The 18495-nt window shown below is 37.8% G+C and overlaps 3 protein-coding genes across 5 annotated transcripts in view; 1 reads left to right on the forward strand and 2 right to left on the reverse strand.

The window, feature by feature from the left end:
* The window catches only part of LOC131693527 (sodium-dependent transporter bedraggled), a 346814-nt gene that overhangs the window by 221953 nt on the left and 106366 nt on the right, over positions 1-18495 (forward strand). The gene's annotated exons all lie outside the window — the stretch shown is intronic.
* LOC131693551 (cytochrome P450 9e2-like) lies at positions 2566-4370 on the reverse strand. Of its 2 annotated transcripts, XM_058981462.1 has the most exons (3): positions 4294-4370; positions 4057-4225; positions 2566-4001 (listed from the first exon to the last, which is right to left on the reverse strand). In XM_058981462.1, the coding sequence occupies exons 2-3, from the start codon at positions 4101-4103 to the stop codon at positions 2621-2623; spliced, it is 1428 nt and encodes a 475-aa protein (XP_058837445.1). In that variant the 5' UTR covers positions 4104-4225; positions 4294-4370; the 3' UTR covers positions 2566-2620. The 2 variants fall into 2 exon arrangements, with proteins under 2 accessions (XP_058837445.1, XP_058837444.1); XM_058981461.1 differs by having other exon boundaries at positions 4057-4325.
* Positions 10428-12230, reverse strand: LOC131693550 (cytochrome P450 9e2-like). The gene is made up of 2 exons (XM_058981460.1): positions 11992-12230; positions 10428-11934 (listed from the first exon to the last, which is right to left on the reverse strand). Exons 1-2 carry the CDS (start codon positions 12192-12194, stop codon positions 10542-10544), a joined length of 1596 nt encoding a protein of 531 aa, XP_058837443.1. The 5' UTR covers positions 12195-12230; the 3' UTR covers positions 10428-10541.

The following is an 18495-nucleotide window of genomic DNA, read 5'->3' on the forward strand; positions in this document are numbered from 1 at the left end:
TGACTAGGGGTTTACTAAAGAACACAATTAGTGTCTGCGTTTTTTTGGAGCTAGCGTTAATCCGGCGTTAGCTTAGTTCTGTCACTAAGTTAGTGTCGAATTCTGATGAGACGAAACGCAAATTTCACTACTAATTTGATATGAAGAAGATTTCCGCCGCTGTGAAACTCAAAATCTGAGTAGCGTAGATTCATCGTCGGGGACTATCCGAATAGACGTTCGGAACGAAAAGTCTCATATACGCAGCGGTTCTACTAGGAATCAGACTATAGTGGCTCAATTGAGACGTTCCCTATGTTGCTCGGAGATTTGTACTTTGACATGCCGTCTTATAATATTTTTAATGAGATGGGAAAAGGAAGGTGAAAGAAAATGGTAGGTGAATGGAAAATTAGAACATAATACAATCGTGACATAAAACACTAAACAGATTTGCCTAGATTCTTCATTGACGAAAGACCCTACTGATAAAGCCTATAGCTCTTTACTACACTGGCTTAGGAACAATATCATATCGTTGAAATCCCTATACATAGTAGGGTGGGGCATTGTTATATGGAAAAACGTAATCATAACCTAATCAACCGAGCACAGAACTTTTTTGGTTCCATTTGGGGTCCCAAATAACTGTGCAAAATTTGGGGTCAATTGGATTTGATCCGGCGTAGCGCATTGCGTTTGAAATTTGTATGGAAATTAGTATGGCAACACTTTTATGCATTTTCAATTTTACCAACTACAATTCTTCCTGCAGTATACCAATAATTAGATAGAAGTGTAGCCCAGGATATGCTGAACAACTTTGCCGAAGGATACATGGGGCTAGAATGTCTCTACAACAAGTTATAGCTGTTCAAAGTTCGATAGATCGAATTAATTGCCAAAAATCTTTTTTTTGCCAACACTGCGGGTGTACCAATGATATTTCATATAGCATACCAAAATAACATCATATACTTTATATTTACCACATTGGTATGTTTGGATGAATTATTCAAAAGCCTTAGCTCAATTTCATAGTGAGGGCAGAGGGAGGGGGGGGGGGGGGGTGTAGGCTTCAACATATAGAAATTCTAACTGAAATAACTGAAACCTTGTCGAGTTGAAATGTTCAGGTGAATTATTTTAAAACATTTGCACAATGTCCTATGCATAATAGTAATGATGAAACGAAACATACTGTATCCCTCTGCATTGACTTTATATCAATGGAAGTAAAGTTGCAGACTGAATCAACTGATGTCGAGTTGATATGTCAGAGGAATGCATTGATTATATTTTAGTTTAATACGCACTATGATTTGACAGGATGCTCTTTTCGATGTTGTTCGATCACCTGAAGTAAAAATTGCTGTTGAGCTGGAGCTCTTGTGGATTGTGTAAATATTGTAAAATAATTTATCTGATCATTCCAACTCGATAAGATTTCAGTTATTTCAGTTCAAATTTCCATATTCAAAAGTCTCCCCCTCCCTCTCCCCTCACTACACCCTATTGCGAAACTACCTATGCTCATGAAATTGAGCTAAGGCTTTTGAATAATTCATCCAAACATACCAATGTGGTAAATATAAAGTATAAGATGTTATTTTGGCATGCTATATGAAATATCATTGGTACACCCGCAGTGTTGGCAAAAAAAAGATTTTTGGCAATTAATTCGATCTATCGAACTTTGAACAGCTATAACTTGTTGTAGAGACATTCTAGCCCCATGCATCCTTCGGCAAAGTTGTTCTGCATATCCTGGACTACACTTCTATTTAATTGCTGGTATACTGCAGAAAGAATTGTAATCTGTAAAATCGAAAATGCAAAAAAGTAGGTTTATGAATACTCTATAATCACACGAATTATACTCAGTACGCTGAATAGTAGCTGTATGATAATTAAGTAATGTCCAATTATTCATTTCTAGTCTTATAAAACGTAGATAGAATTTGAAATGCTGTGTTCAAGTTATTCTATACGAGTTCGACTTACAATAACTAGTTCCAATCTTGGATCTGCCGGAACTATCAAGCAAAATTAGGTAGGAAGGAATAGGTTTAGTCACCCGCATTCTCGCAACATAAACACTTTAAGAAAACCTGAAAAAAATCATCCAAGTGTCATTTCTATCGGATTGCACTTCTCCACATTTCGACATAATTTATTTTATGCCTGTTTAAGTAGGTACGCGGTGCTAAGTCATGTAGACGTATTTCATCATCATCCATATAAATGAAGATCTTTTGGTTCTAACGTTGTCGTAATCGACGTCGTGTAGCACGTTGTTCTTCACGATAAAGCGTTCTGCTACGGTTAAACTTCTGCGCCATAGAACGCATTTGATGTAGCTGTATATGGGACACTTCCGCGAGGTTAACTTATTGTTACTGTTCTCCTCGGACACTAATGTGATTTTGTTAAATATCAATTGTAATGAAATTTTCACGTTTTTCTTTTACGGCTGTTTCTTCCGTGTATAAGTAACAAAATGGTATAGGTAAAATTAGTTCTCTTGCTTTGTTTTGTTAAGCTTTTAGTCCGATCAAGATGAGAAGATAGACTGTAGGCATAAGCTTATCGATGATGAATTCAAACTTGTTTTATTGTTTCATATACTTAAAACAACAGTCTATTTTCGCAATTTAAGAGCCACCACAACGTCTCGCTCACTAACCGGAGGAAGAGCCCCACGCATCAACTTCAACGGTACTGGTGTTTTATCCGTTCGTTCGAAGCAGAAATTTAACAGCATATGATACACAATGGCCTTCACCTCCATCAGCGCAAATCTAGACCCAATGCAGTTCCTCGGACCGATACCAAACGGTAGATAGGCTGCCATATTTATACTGCTTTTGTTATCATTGTTGAATCGTTCCGGATCAAACCGATCGGGATCAGGGAAATATTTGGGATCTCTATGTAGACCGTATATCGGAATCGAAATTCCGGCACCTTTTTCGATAGTGAAATGAAGCTCACCGTCATCTACACTGTAATCGCTAACACACAGTCTATCAACCGCTTGTATTGGTGGCCACAAGCGCAGACTTTCCGAGACGCACATATCCATATATTTCATTGTCTGCAAGGTCTCATACCCGAGTGGTGATCCATCAAGTTCTTTGGCTGTTTGTAGTACCTCTTCATAGAGACGCTGTTGAATGTCTGAGTTAACGGTTAATTCGTATATTAAGAACATTAGGCAAGTTGAGACAGTGTCGAATCCTGCCGTGAAAAATATTGAACATTGGGCTACCATGTCCAAATCCGTCATCCTGAAACTTGTCTGAACCTGTCCGATTAAAGATTCTCGTACAGTCGCGAATCCCTCATTATGTTCACATTCTTGCTGGTATTTCAATACTCCTTTCCGAGCTTCCATCAGTAAATGTATCATATCGGGTCGAACGATATTGTTCGCGTGTCTAGTTTTAACGGCATTCATAATCAACTCGGAGAAATACTGCAACTGTTCCCGATCGATGATCTCCACTCCCAATGCATCTGTTATCCTTGGGAATAAATTAATCGCAAACAGACGTAACAATACACTTAATCTTTGAAAATGCGTACTCTTTTTGCCGTTAGTGAAAAAATCATTGTCCGGATCTTTTAGCGAGTCCACCTTAATCCCGAAGGCACACGTGGCTATGACATCATTGGTAAAACGGGAAAACATATCCTTCAAGTCGTACTCTGCAGAACCCAAATCCGTCAGCTGTTCCCGATAGTGTCGAGCCATGTTCTCGCAACACTCCACCACCAGCTCGAACATTAACCGCATTTTGCTGCCGGTAAACGCCGGACTCAGGGTGGCCCTCATGTTGCGCCAATTTTCGCCGGCCAACGTGAAAAGCGTCCGATTTAGTATAGTTTTCGAATTCTTGGAGTTCGGGTGCCAGAACGTTGGTCGTCGATCCGTGAAGTGGTCGAAATTTTTAACCGCTATCGTTTTGATTAGTTCCGGATCCAATAGAACGAACACATGTTCGGGCATTCCTACGACCCTGGGTGAAAAAAGTTTGGATTATTTTCGATTTTATTTTCATTGTTACAACGTACCTGTCAGTGACGTATCTGTCGTAGATCATTTTGATGAAATCTCCCATAGTATATTTTTTCAATATAAATAACGACACGAACTCTCTCGAGGGGATGGAAGGAACCGAAATCTTCCGAAAGTAGTCATCTTTTTTCCTGATTAGCAGGTAGATACATATCACCAATAAAACTGTAAACGATAACAAATAAACAAAGTCCAGGTTCATTTTAAAAATTTTGCGCAGCGTGTTTACAAACCGGCTCGCGATCTATCGACTACTGACACAACGGGGTTGGGTGCCTTCGTTATTTACTTATTTGTGCGTTAGCCTGAGTGTGCGGTGTATCAGCGAATGTAAACAAACCACAGAGCGGTCATCGGTGTATGTAGAAAAGCACAATTTTGTATTTATTCATCCGAACACCCACTTTAAGAATCTCAGATGGTGTGAGTGATTCAATCGATATTGACGCGCTGCGCGCCCTTGCACAGTCTCTCGTCCCATTATGACTTATTCACAATTTAGGAAATGGAATTTCGAATTTTAGAGACATCTTTTCGGTCCATATGTAGTGCAGAGCGCAGCTGAAAGTGGCCAAAGAGGACACCTCATCCTCACAATAAACACTCTAGAAACAATCGGTGAGATGCATTTTAAAGAAAATAGTTCAAGGAATCTAGAAAAATTGTAATTTTTGTTTACAGTGTTTCCAAACATGCAATATTTCCAGTTTGCACGAAAAACTGTATTTTTCTCGCAATACATGCTGTTGAGTTCCTCAGACATTTTTACATATAAAGCATCTAGAATTTCAATATAGTATGAACAAATCCCAAAACATAGTGATTTTTAAGCAATAAATTAAAAATTCTCATCACGTTTCTCGCTATATCTCAAAAACAAAACAGAAACTCAAACGTCAGTTGGTGCAAGGCGATACAATAGACTATAGAGAGCCGATTTTTCTCTTCCCGATTTATCAATGATGTCATAGTGAATTTTAGCGTAATGTAAATGCACAATCAGAAAGTAGTTTTTAGTAGTATGCATTACAAGGAGCAATCGTTTTGCTTCCGATACATCGGCCGAAGGATGTTGATTAAATGTGATCCAAGTTGCAGACAAGACGAGGATCTCACCAGCACGATCAACTCCATCAAGCTTTTGTCCCATCAACTTGATGGTCAAATGCATTTGGATGGGGCAAAGTGGCAAGGTGGCCACCTGGGCCAAATGATGTTTTGGTTAAATATGCCCTCCTCTAGGTTGATGGGTTTAACGATTTTGCAAACATCCTCAAATATATTTCGCACGTCAGTTTTAAAAAACTTCTTGTAGAAAATTGCTTTAAAACGGTCAATGTTTTACGCCTCGAAAGTGGGGCATCAAGGAGGCCGATAGGGCTTATGGGTCTTTTTTATATTTTGTGTTATTTCATACTCTGCACAAGCCCAAACTAATGATCACCAACTAAAGAAATGTAAAAGTAAAAGTCTATGAGTGCTAGTGAGTAATAATTGTAGTTTTTAGTACTTGTGTATAATTGTTGTGTGCTAGTCGTATGTCTATCTGCATATGTGTTTGTCTGAACGTCTGTGATAGGTGGGATTGGGAATGAATACAGAACTGGCGTACATAATAAAATAGTGGGTAATTTATTGTCTTGCGTGCATTTTTTTCATTACTAGGATTCGTTGGACACTCCACTTCTGGTGTTCAATTCGAGCATTCGATTCGATCCGTTCGGGAAAATGGGATTGGATAAATTAAGAGGTTATATATGTTGACGTGCAGGAAAAAAGAGAAATTTTTTAAATCATGTAAGCTATGTATCTATATTTACATCAAATACTTTCTTTTAATCTAAAAAATTATTTGAAACGGCTCAATACGTTAGCACAACTGAGCCGAGGGTCTTTTAATTTTTTTTACAATAAGAAAAAATAAAAAATATGCTAAGAATGTAGTTCTGCCTGATCTTGCTGACGCAGTTTGCTACTGCGTGTTGAGATCCTTTTCCTTGGCGGTGAAGCTGCTTGGGGGTCATTCAGAACGCCGTTGGGAATGCCGGTGAAAAAATTTCTCCAGGTATCATTCGTAATAGATTCTACTTCTCCATATTGCGACATGGTTCGTTTGATGTAACATTCCCTAGTGCTCGGGGTCAAATCATGGATACGCACGTCCACCATGTCGTTTTCCATATGCACGGGGATCTTGAATCTGGTGTTACTAAATTCGACCTCGCATGCATGTTGTTCTTTGCAATGAAGTTCTCTGCCTGTGCCAAACTTCTAAACGTGATAAAAACAGAGTTTTTAACGTGGTGCAGCTGAATGTTCGAAACTTCCGCGAGATTAAGCTCCATTTTAACCTTAACTAGCTGTTCCACTTCCTGAACTGTGGGTCTAACACGAGTTTTATTAAAGTCGGTCGAAATCGTGTTTAACACGGGCACTTTTATGAAATTCATTTCACTCCGTAGACGGGGGCAACGATACAATTTGTTTGTGCACTGATATAGAACAAAAGCTGGCTTGATTCACTGGTGCCTATAGCCTGCTATAGCGATTTTTTTGCTTCTGCTTTGTGCGAGGTCAGAAGATAGACTGGTCATCAAATACTTGTTACATGTCTAGCGTAGTACAATGTCTAATTTGCAAAATCCATTTGAAAACTTGAAAAAAAATTAGCAATTATTGAAGTTATAAGAATTTTCGCAAAACGCCTTTCTTGTACAGAGTTTTGCCGTGACTACGATTCCTGTCTAACAGCTTAACTGAAAGCAAAAAAAATCATCTTTGAACAATTTTCCAAAAAAGTTACTTTTTTCACCTGAAAAAAGTTATTAATAACCGACTTAATCCACCTAGCAGTGGATTAAGAGGTGAGACATTTCTTACACATATCACTGTTGGATCATTCATCGATTTTCAGAACTCATGCGAAATGGACACCCAAATAGACGCGGGATGAACATAGTTTCGGGCTCTGCACGAATAAAACCTCGAATGAACTGAATAAATTATAGAAAATCAATAGAATGAAATTAAAAAAAAAATGAAGAAATAGAAGAAAGGTACCAAATTCATAAAATGGCCAAAATAATTAATATAAATCAAATCAATAAAATAAAAAATCAAGCAAGATTAGCTCAAGAAATGAAAATAGGCACTAGATAAAAGAAGTTATAAAATTGATATATAATAAGTAAAATTGACTCAAAGTAACAAATTGAATGCAACAAATAAAAAAGTCTGACTGAATATGAAATTAATAAAATGAAAAAAATGAATAAAATAAAACTAACAAATCAAATGAATCAAATGAATTAAATTAATACAATGAATCAAATGAATGAAATTATTAAAATGAATCAAATAAAAAAATAGATGAAATGAATAAACAAAACAAACGAGACAAATAAACAAAACGAATAGAATTGGTAAAATGAATAAAAAAGGAGAAAATAAGCAGAACAGAATGAATTAAATGATTCAAATGAAAAAGTAAACGATGTCAAAAAGTAATCAACTAGTAGAAAACAACAAATTGCGCCAAATGAATAATTTGGGCGAACGAGTAGATTAAATGGCTTAAAAAATATTCAGATTGTCAAATGGAAGGAACTAAATAAAATGCATAAATTGAAAAAAAAAAAGAATAAAATGCATGAAACGAAAACAGTGAATAAAAATTGATTATTAAATTAAATGAATAAAATACATGAAAATAATAAACTAATCAGAGTGAAACCAAAGAATGGAACAAATAAATAGATAAAATGAACTCAAATGAACAAAATGAATAAAAAGAACGCTGAAAGAAATAAATAATTAAAATGCAATGTTTATATATTTACAGCTAGTCAAATATTAAAACAGAACCAAATAAGACGAATAAAATATATGAAATAAAGAAACTGAATAAATGAACATATAGAATGAAATTTAAAAAAAATGAATAAAACGGATTGCACGAATTTGAGAACCACTGTTTAAGAAAGTTCTGAAATGTTTGTGAAAATCTCATTATGTATTTGAAAAATTGCTAATTAATAAACAATTGACGTTCTTGGATTTCCATTCTTTTTTGTTTTCACCTTTTCATTTTCGTTCATCTTTTCTTGGCGGCGTCGTTAAAGATTATCTGGTGGATCTACTTTATTGGGGGATCTTAATGAGTGATTGGGAACCTTGATCGCCCAATTTGTTTTGGAATTTAAAAATGTTTTTGGTCACAGATTTCTGAAAAAAGATTCTTTTGAAGAATAGAGTTTTCAAAAGCAGTATTTTAACTCACAATTGGTAATAGTAATTTAAGCTGAAGTCAAATATGCTTTCCCTTAAACAGAGTGCGACAGAAGTAGAATTCGATTCGTGAATGAGACAGGTAGATATTGCAAAGTATTCCTTTTCCTGAAAGTAAGTAGTGTGAAGTGTCTAGGCTATGTCGATAGCATAAAAGGCGTACATGCAATTGATTACACTACAGTCATAACTTGCGAATTGTTTCGTTCGGAATTCTCGTTTCGGAGATATGGATAAATGAGTCCTATACAAACAACACCATGAATACGAAATAGTTGAAACTAACAGAATAAGTATTTAAATTCTTCGAAAAGCAAGTAGCCATTGAAAGTGTCACTTGACAAAAAAGCTGCTGTTGATAGATGAACATGCTTGAAATTACAAATCCTATTTTTTTACGAAAAAAATGTTTCTAGCCGAACTGATCATGAAAACGGTACCTTGAGGTTTTCAGTACAAATCAGTGTTATTTGTTGCTCACACAGTAATTTGTGCTGCAAAAATGTAGCCAGATTAACTAGCTGTCCAATGTATAAACTCTGTTTGTATTCCTCTCTAATTTGCTTGTACAATACGGAGAACTCGCACGAAACGTGCACTGAATTATCCAACATCTCTTTGCTAATTGTGACTGCATTGAAACATTATTTAAAGTGGTCTCAGTATAGAGCAAATATGGACAACTGATACCTTCGCTATAAGTTAGAAGAAACGTTGTATTTGGTTCCCCCAGTAGGTCTTTGAGATACTTTTTTCGCGGATCTAATTCGTGGACATTTTTGGCCTTTATTCCGTTATTTTTCATAAATGTTCATACCATTACAATGAAAGATGTTCTTAGTTTTCACATGACATTGAATAGAGATCCGGAGAGTTTAAAAATCGCACGAGTCTCTTTTCAAAATTTTTATCTTTAAACATCCATATTAGCTAGTTGAATCTACTATTTTTAGAAAGGTTTCCTTAATTTTTGTGTATCTAAGTGCCCTGTATAGAATTGAATTAAATTGGAGTTTATGTAGTTTCTGGTCACCTGCTTTCCCATAGTGCAACGTTTCGTTTCATCTTAAGGTTTTAAACATTATAAAATAGTTAAAGTTTTCTCATAATACAAATATTTTTCAAATTTTCTCAGAACTACATATATTTTCTTTGTCTAGTAGAATATAATATTAAATTTGCAAAAAACTATTTATAGGGTAACAAAAGCCAAAAAATAGGTTTGTCTTTTCAAACCTCCACAATTACATTGCACACATTAGCAAAAGATCTAATTACACAATTTTGGATTGGGAAACAGCAAGATAGATTTTTTTCTTCTAGCATTCAGCACATTAGCATACAAACGCTTAAAACCTTCGCAATCATCTACGCACACTAAAGCCCGCAGTCTCGCAAACATGAAAAGACCCAGTGATTAAGTGAATGCGGGTACCTAAAAACACCAATGTTCAAGCGGTAATGACACGGTTGCGTCCGGAAATATCTACCTTCGGTCCTAGCAGACTCGATCCATGCCTTCAATGACCAAGACCTGTAGTGATATGGAAGAAAACGCTTTCTTCTGCCATCGGGACCGCACACCGAAAATTAAGCATCAGAATCACTATTCATCTCAGAACACAGGAATGGACACACGGTTACGAAATTGAATTTATACACGCGAAGTTACTTGCACGCTATCACACGCAATGCCCACGTTTGTATAAGCGCACGCAATCAAATACGTTAACGTACAAACGCCCGAGCCCTTCTCAATGATACACACGATCGTAAAATCCCTACGTCCGCACATATCTGAACCGTACAATGAATATCACACTCACATTCAGCCTTAAGCTGTGTTTTAGTGGGTAACATTTCCCGTCTCGTCTGCAATTGCAGTGAGTCATTCTGACGGGTAGCCCTTTTGAGACGCTAGTTCTACAGCTTCAGTATAACAACTCTCGAAAAAATGTCCTTAAAATGAACGAAACATCGATATTTGATGTAACCAGTCATATAATCATGGTATGGAGGAATGTGATATGCGCAGTTGCACCACTAGGTGGATTAATTTTTTTAATATCTATTTGTTGTAAATGTATAAGCCCTACGGCTCCGTATAACTCACGCAACTAGTTGTGTCAAATAAACAACTTAAAAAAAAACAAGTATAACATGGTTTATTCCCTATTGAACCGATCACTAAAACTCACTTTCGCAATTTCAGTGCAACCACCACGTCCTTCTCGCTGCCCATAGTAACTGCCCCACGTATCAGTTTCATCGGTACCAGTGTTCGATCTGTTCGCTCAAAACTGAAATGTAGCAGCATATGATACACAATAGACTTAACCTCCATCAGCGCAAATCTAGACCCAATGCAGTTCCTCGGACCGACACCAAACGGTAGATAAGCTCCCATGTTTATACTGCCTTTATTTTCATCGTTGAACCGTTCCGGATCGAACCGCTCGGGATCGGGAAAATATTTGGGATCTCTGTGAAGACCGTGTATCGGAATCCAGACACCGACACCCTTTTCGATAGTGAAGTTAAGCCGTCCGTCATCTACTCGGTAGTCGCTAATACACAGCCTATCAACCATTGCTACTGGTGGCCATAAGCGAAGGCTCTCCGATACGCACATGTCTAGGTATCTCATTTTCTGCAAGGTCTCATAACCGATTGGGGAACCATCAAGTTGTTTGGCAGTTTGTATTACTTCTTCGTAGAGACGCTGTTGAACATCTGGATTAATTGTTAATTCATATACTAAGAACGTTAGGCAAGTTGACACCGTATCGAATCCAGCAGTGAAAAATATTAAACATTGAGCTACCATGTCCAAGTCCGTCATCTGGAAACTTGTCTGAACCTGTCCGACTTCAGACTCCCGCACGGTCGCAAATCCATCATTTTGTTCACTTTCTTGATGGTATTTCAATAAACCTTTCCGGGCTTCCATTAGCAAATGAATCATATCGGGTCGAACTATATTGTTCGCGTTTCTGGTTTTCACAGCGTTCATGATTAACTCGAAGAAATAGTTCAACTGTTCCCGATCAATGATCTCAATTCCTAACGAATCTGTTAGCCCTGGAAATGAATTGATTGCAAGCACTCGCAACAATACACTAAATCTCTGAAAATGCGTCATCTTCTTGCCGTTTGTGAAGAAATCGTTATCCGGATCTTTCATCGAATCTACCTTTATCCCGAAAGCACACGTACCAATGACATCATTTGTAAATCGGGAAAAGACATCCTTCACGTCGTACTCGCAAGAACCCAATCCTGCTGTCAGTAGTTCCCGATAGTGCCGTGCCATATTCTCGCTGCACTCCAACACCAGCTCAAACATCAATCGCATTTTGCTTCCGGTGAACGCCGGACTCAAGGTGGCCCTCATATTCCGCCAATTTTCGCCGGCCAACGAGAACAATGATCGGTTCAGTACTGTTTTCGGATTCCTGGCATTGGCATTCCAGAACGTTGGTCGTCGATCTGTGAAGTGGTCGAAATTTTTTACCACCACCGTCTTGATCAGTTCCGGATCCAGCAGAATCAGCACTCGACCCCGGGAATCGGACATTCCAACGACTCTGCGAGAAAGAAGCTTCGATAGAGTTCGCCTTCAATTTGACTGTACATGAAGATACCTGTCAGCGACGTATTTGTCGTAGATTATTTTGATTAAATCGGAAAATGAATATTTTCTAAATAAAAATGATAGAAATAGACCCGAGGGTACGGAAGAAACCGAAATCTTCTGAAAGTAGTCATCTTTTTTTCTGAACAGCAGGTAGCTACATATTAGTAGCAAAATTGTCAAAGGTAGCCAGTAAATCAGATTTAGTTCCATGTTGGAGGGTTCACTCCTGCATATACAATCTGTCACGAGGTCTATCGTATACTGGCGCAACGAGGCTGATTCCATTCATTATTTACTTATTTGAGTATTAGCTCGGTGAAGTATGATATCAGCGAATGTAAACATGGCACACAACCGGTATCTCTAGATAAGTATTATTTTATATTCTTTTCAATCAATAATTCACCGGTCGGTTTGTGAAAGGTGTGACTAATTTAATCGATAATAAGCTAATGTTTTGTTTGCGTTGTACGGAAATCTGCATGTAGCTTCTCTCGATTACGAGAATCTATCACGTTCCTTTCACAGCCTTCCATCATCTTTCCGATTGTGATTCAAACGCTAGTTTTATCCGAATATTTGACACGCAGCAGGCACACACATAAAGGAACTTCGTTTGTTTCAAAAATTTGCGTAAAGCACGTAAATTTTTATAAACGCTTTCTAATTTTTAGATATGAAATTTTGTTACCAATTTTTAGACGGGTTGTATCATGGCCGCCAGCTAACCAACAGTGTGCTTGAAAAAAATTCAGCTCAATATTGAAAACTCGAAAGTTGATTTATTTTGGGGTTTCGTTTCATTCATCGAATTATGCTTTTGAAATATCAAAAAAAAAAAAATTATCCACATGTTTTGATGTCAAGTTCAAAATAAAGTAGGAGTTCCTGTCATGCCGAAGTTTCTAGAAATTAAATACGAAACTGTAACAGGATATTACTATACTAAAAAGTCGAGAGTGTAACTAAGATGCGCACCTAAAAAATTCCATTCACAAAAGCGGCTATAGGCAATAATAGTAATGAAATTGACAAGTTCCTGTCAATTGACACTTTCCTGTCAAAAAGTCGACTGGCCGGAAAAAAACACCAATTTATGAAAACTCAGTTCACTGAGCCGATTCTTTGTCCCACCACGAGTCTCTGCTTAAAATTTGAATCAAATCGGACAAATCTAGCTACCGGACCTCCGTGTTCGAAGTTTGTATGAGATTTTTTCGATAATTTACATACAAATTGCGTCTGCACTGCTAGGTGGTACTGTATGCATCAGTTTATCACTACAAGTGAAAATAAGACAGACAATTAAATTGCCTAGAGCTTTGTCGAAGACTACAAATCAATCCAACTTCCTTTAGAGAGAGCGGGTTTGATGAGTTCATGATAGAGATCAATGTCTGACGTAATTCGGTAATACAAATTTGAATTGAGAAGTTTACAAAATCGGGTGTTGATAAAATCTGGTCTTCACTGCATTATTAAGGTTAAAGAGATTTTCATTAAACCGAAAGTCGTAATCCTGGATTATAATATGCTTTCCGGGATTGACACCCGGCATCTATTCATCACTACTATTCCAAAAATTCTCACATTGTTGTAGTTATAGAGAATTTACTATACCAGGTGCTTCCATTTTGCTTTTCAAATTTATGTCGGACATCGTTATTTGGCGTTTACTCGTCAAGCCCGGCCCAAAAATACTCATATTGATTAGGTTTTTGAGAATTCTGCTAAGCCGGAAGTTGCCATTTTGGTTTGCGTTTTGTTGCGTTGTGAAGCACGGTGCTATTTCTAGATTGCATACTAACGTTTATCATGTTGCCTATAGGTAGTTTAACTCATCTTGCTTATGAAATAAATGATTGAGAATAAGCTTTATCTCTTTTGCTTGTAGCAAACCAATAGTATGCGAATCGTCATTGCAGGCCACGACCATTTTGACCCATACTTAGGATAGGATGGGAAATGTTGATGTAATACCTACTTAAGGAAGGCCACCGACTCTACGACGCTTCCATAGCTATTATGGAGTTGGAGTGAAGGACAGGTATAGGTCTAGGATTCGCAACAAACAGGCAATGCGAACATGAAATTGATGTGTTTTATGCGGTGGGATGGTTATTCTTCGAGTGCACGTACACTCAGAGCAAAAAGATGTTTAGTTATGTATTTCTTGTGGACAGCCGGCCATCGAAAGCGATTTACTTTTTCCCTAACTAACAGCAATTTGAACTCCAAACAGCCGGCCCTGGGAGTATTGCTAAAACTGTGAGCTAGTCTGATATCTATAATCGTCTGAGAATTGGATGGTAAGACCTCAAGATGATCTTAGATATAAGATATAAGAAATTTATTTTTTCAAATATTTTCACGGAAGGAAAACTAGCAAAAGAGAAAAATAGTAATCGAGGTTTGTATACAAACCGAACCTATAAAATGAAACCAAGAAATAATTTTGAGCTGCCCTAAATTGCCATTAACTGTACTGGAAGATTCACTCTGCACGACGGATACACTTTCACGCGTGCGTCGTTTTTCCCCCTTCCCTGTCAGCATACGACCACAGATCCTAGCCAATCTTCACTGATGCCAGTTCCGCTCGAAACGAAACTCCAATCCGTCAACGTGTCGAAGTGAATGAACTGACAGCGGTTGGGGATATACCCAGTTCCAAGATTAAGCAAAAACGGCATAAGGTGGCCTGTACCCCGGATGGCACCGCGGAGAGGTAAGGAATAGGAGTTCCGTATCAGAGGTGAATAGCGACATAGTTTGGCCTAATGTTGCACGATAATACAGCTTCGCCAAACAACCTCAGACATTGACTTGTATTTGTCATTTACGCGGCAAACCCTTTCCAAAAATATCCTGATTTATAGGGTTTTAGAGAATTTTGGTAAACCGGAAGCCTGTTTTCAAAATGGCCTCAAACATCACTATTTGACGTCTACTCGTCTAGCTTGTTTAAGAACAACCAATGTTGATTGCATTATAGAGAATTTCGCTAAACCGGAAGTCGCCATATTGGTTTTCAAAATAACTTCAGACATCGATATTTGGTATCTACACGTCGAGCACGTTCCGAGAATACCCATGCTGTTTGGATTATAAAAATTTTGCTGAGCCGGAAGTTGCCATTTCGGTTTTCAAAATGGCCTTGAATATCGATGTTTGACGTCTTCTCTCAAACTCGTTTAACAACTAGCCATGTTGATTGGATTATAGGAAGTTCCGCTGAGACTTAAGTCTCCATCTTGGTTTTTTAAAATGGCTCTAGACTTATTTGATGTCTACTCATCAAGCGCGTTCCAAAAATGTCCATATTGATAGTTTATTTCGCTAAACCGGAAGTTGCAATCTTAGTTTTTAAAATGGGCTCAGACATCGATATATAGCGACTACTCGTCAGGCCCTTCACAAAAACACCCATATTTATTGAGTTTTGGAAAATTCTGCTAAACCGGAAGTCGCCATCTTGGTTTTCAAAATGGCATCAAACATCGATATTTGATGTCTACTATTTACTCGTCAAGCTGGTTTCATAACTACCCATATTTATGAAATTAAAGAGAGTTCCGCTAAACCGGAAACCGCCATCTTAGTTGTGAAATGGCGACAAACATCGACGTTTGGCGGCTACTCTATGTGTAGGCCGAATGGTTATTAGGCCGAATGGTCATTAGGCCGAATGGTTATTAGGCCGAATGGTCATTAGGCCGAATGGTCATTAGGCCGAATGGTCATTAGGCCGAATGGTCATTAGGCCGAATGGTCATTAGGCCGAATGGTCATTAGGCCGAATGGTCATTAGGCCGAATGGTCATTAGGCCGAATGGTCATTAGGCCGAATGGTCATTAGGCCGAATGGCCATTAGGCCGAATGGTCATTCATCCGAATGCAAAAGGTTGATTCGCCATTAGAACAAACCAAAGAGAGTGATAGATGAAGTGGTTGGAACGGGAAAGAACGATGAGTTTTCAATGAAGGGTGATTTATTTAGATTTTTTTTAACTGAAAATTATACCGTTTAGCATATTTACACCCCATTTATTGCTACTGATTTATTGACTGCATGGAATAAAAAATAAAATGGACGCCTAATGTGGCTACGCCACATCGCTTCAAACCGGGTGATGTCCGACATCACTTAACTTAATCGACTTAAATTAATGGACAGCCCATATGTTTGAATTATCCAGGCAAACGATTGGTCACAAGTTCGCTTGCGAGGGGCCGCCGCTTCCGACGTGAAATATTTGACCCGACAGTGTTTTTGTTCATGTCTTCTTAAAAAAATGGCAACTTAGTAGCATGTACAATGACAACCTCTAGAATAAGTTATTCGCTTTTATTACCATAATCGAAATAAAGAAATTTAACTTTAGTAAAATTTGTATACAATGTTTTATGAATGTGAATTGTCATCTCGGTCAATTTCCATAATTTGACTAGCTGGATAGAAGTCGTGGAATGCACAGGATATAATTTGAAAGAACAACTCTTATTAAAAAGAAGGATAAAACATCAGTGATTTAAATTTATTAAGTTAGGGAAATATTTAGAGATTTTGAGAGAGAATTTAGAACAAAATAGAAAAGTAAAAGATAGTGGAAGAAGGTGAGACAAGATGGTAGAGAAGAAATATGAAAGAAGAAAATTGGATTATTTCCATTCCACAGTACTTTATAATGCATTATTGATTAAATTGTCATAGAACAGATTATTTTAATTACAGACAGATTTTATGTGCTTAGCATCCTTCTGCCTAATGGCCGGACATTGTTGCCGACGTAATGGAAAAAATAAATTATAATAGCGCCTAACGTGGCTACCCCACATCGCTTCAATCCGTGTGCTCGGACTTCAAATGAAAAAAAAAATATTTATGATATCCAGACAATGAAAACAATACGAGATTCGTTCAATCAAGATACGAAAATTTGGCTCATACCGAGAAGCCCCGAAAGCTGTACGGGATAAACTTCGGATCCCTCTCCCTCCTCCCTATTAAGCACCCGACATAAAGTCCATTCGGCCTAATGACCATTCGGCCTAATGACCATTCGGCCTAATGACCATTCGGCCTAATGACCATTCGGCCTAATGACCATTCGGCCTAATGACCATTCGGCCTAATGACCATTCGGCCTAATGACCATTCGGCCTAATGACCATTCGGCCTAATGACCATTCGGCCTAATGACCATTCGGCCTAATGACCATTCGGCCTAATGACCATTCGGCCTAATGACCATTCGGCCTGATGACCATTCGGCCTAATGACCATTCGGCCTAATGACCATTCGGCCTAATGACCATTCGACCTAATGGCCGGACACCGTTTAAAAACTATCAAAACCCCATAAAATGGCTTCAATAACCCGTAAATATACCAAAATATGCTTTTATATGGGATCTACACTGCCCATAAAAGCATAAGAGTCCCATATGGATTTTTGACGAAAATGAGTTATCTGTTGGATTGTATTCTGTATCACCACTGAATCATATTAAACAAATTAGATTACATGGTTTGTTATGAGAATACCGAAAAAAATACCAAAACATGGTTGTCCCATCCATAAGGCTCAATGAGAATGTAAATCTTCAATACTGTTTTTCTCGGCTTGCTGTTTTTCAATATGGGACTCTTATGCTTTTATGGACAGTACAGGACCATGGTGATTGTGTTTTCATGGGTTGATCACTTTTAAAACATTATCAAAACACCATGCATTGGGTGTGCAATCGGATCGAGACCATGAGGATATTAAAGGCTTTCGTTTGCTCGGGTTTTTTTATATTGATAGGGCTATGCAATAACATTTCTGATATTCGTTAGACTTTCCAAGTTTTGTAGGGTTTGCTCGGAATATTTCGCTGGAATTTGTAGAACAACTGTGAGCTACGCAAAACATTGTTGAAGTTCGTAGTCCACCGTTTGAGTTCCGAAGGAATGTTGTTAAACTTACTGTAGACACCCTCTGAAGTTTGAAGTGCCATGAGATACTCGTGAAGCTTCAGAGATTTTCTAAATTTCTCTTAAGGTCATAAGATTTTCTTGAACTGTCAGAAAATGTTTATGAAGTTTGTCGATCTACCCTGAGTTTGCTGAAATATGCGTGAAGTTCGGGTTGACTTTGTAGTTTCTAGAAAATGTAAACACACAAAGAAATACAGTATGTCAAATAGTTAAAGACAGCCTCGTTTCTTTTCTGTTCAATCCCATTACCACTACTCGACTGCCACACTTTATTACGACGAAAAACTTATTTAGTTTTTTATTTGTTGGCTTTGAAACGGCAAATCACGATTTTCTTGAGCACGTAGAATTTCCTCCTTAAAGCTTGTAAGTGTTGTCTTTAGCGCGAAGGTCTCATAAAGGTATTCTGGTGTTTGACTAAAACAACCTGTCTAAAGTGAGAAAGTCAGATTTTTGTGCTTTGAATTCATGTCATCGGTAACTAACACCCAACTTGGGGCCGGTTAGCAGATAATTAAAAACTCACA

Source organism: Topomyia yanbarensis, chromosome 3 (assembly GCF_030247195.1).
Source record: "Topomyia yanbarensis strain Yona2022 chromosome 3, ASM3024719v1, whole genome shotgun sequence".
NCBI lineage: Eukaryota > Metazoa > Arthropoda > Insecta > Diptera > Culicidae > Topomyia > Topomyia yanbarensis.

Bases quoted from the DNA above. Each gene is read 5' to 3' on its own strand.
- LOC131693551 (XM_058981461.1), bottom strand. From the start codon at position 4,262: ATGAACCTGGACTTTGTTTATTTGTTATCGTTTACAGTTTTATTGGTG. The intron at 4,002-4,056 runs GTACGTTGTAAC...TTTTTCACCCAG, and splicing joins GACAGATACGTCACTGACAG to GGTCGTAGGAATGCCCGAAC.
- LOC131693550 (XM_058981460.1), bottom strand. From the start codon at position 12,194: ATGGAACTAAATCTGATTTACTGGCTACCTTTGACAATTTTGCTACTA. The intron at 11,935-11,991 runs GTATCTTCATGT...TCTTTCTCGCAG, and splicing joins GACAAATACGTCGCTGACAG to AGTCGTTGGAATGTCCGATT.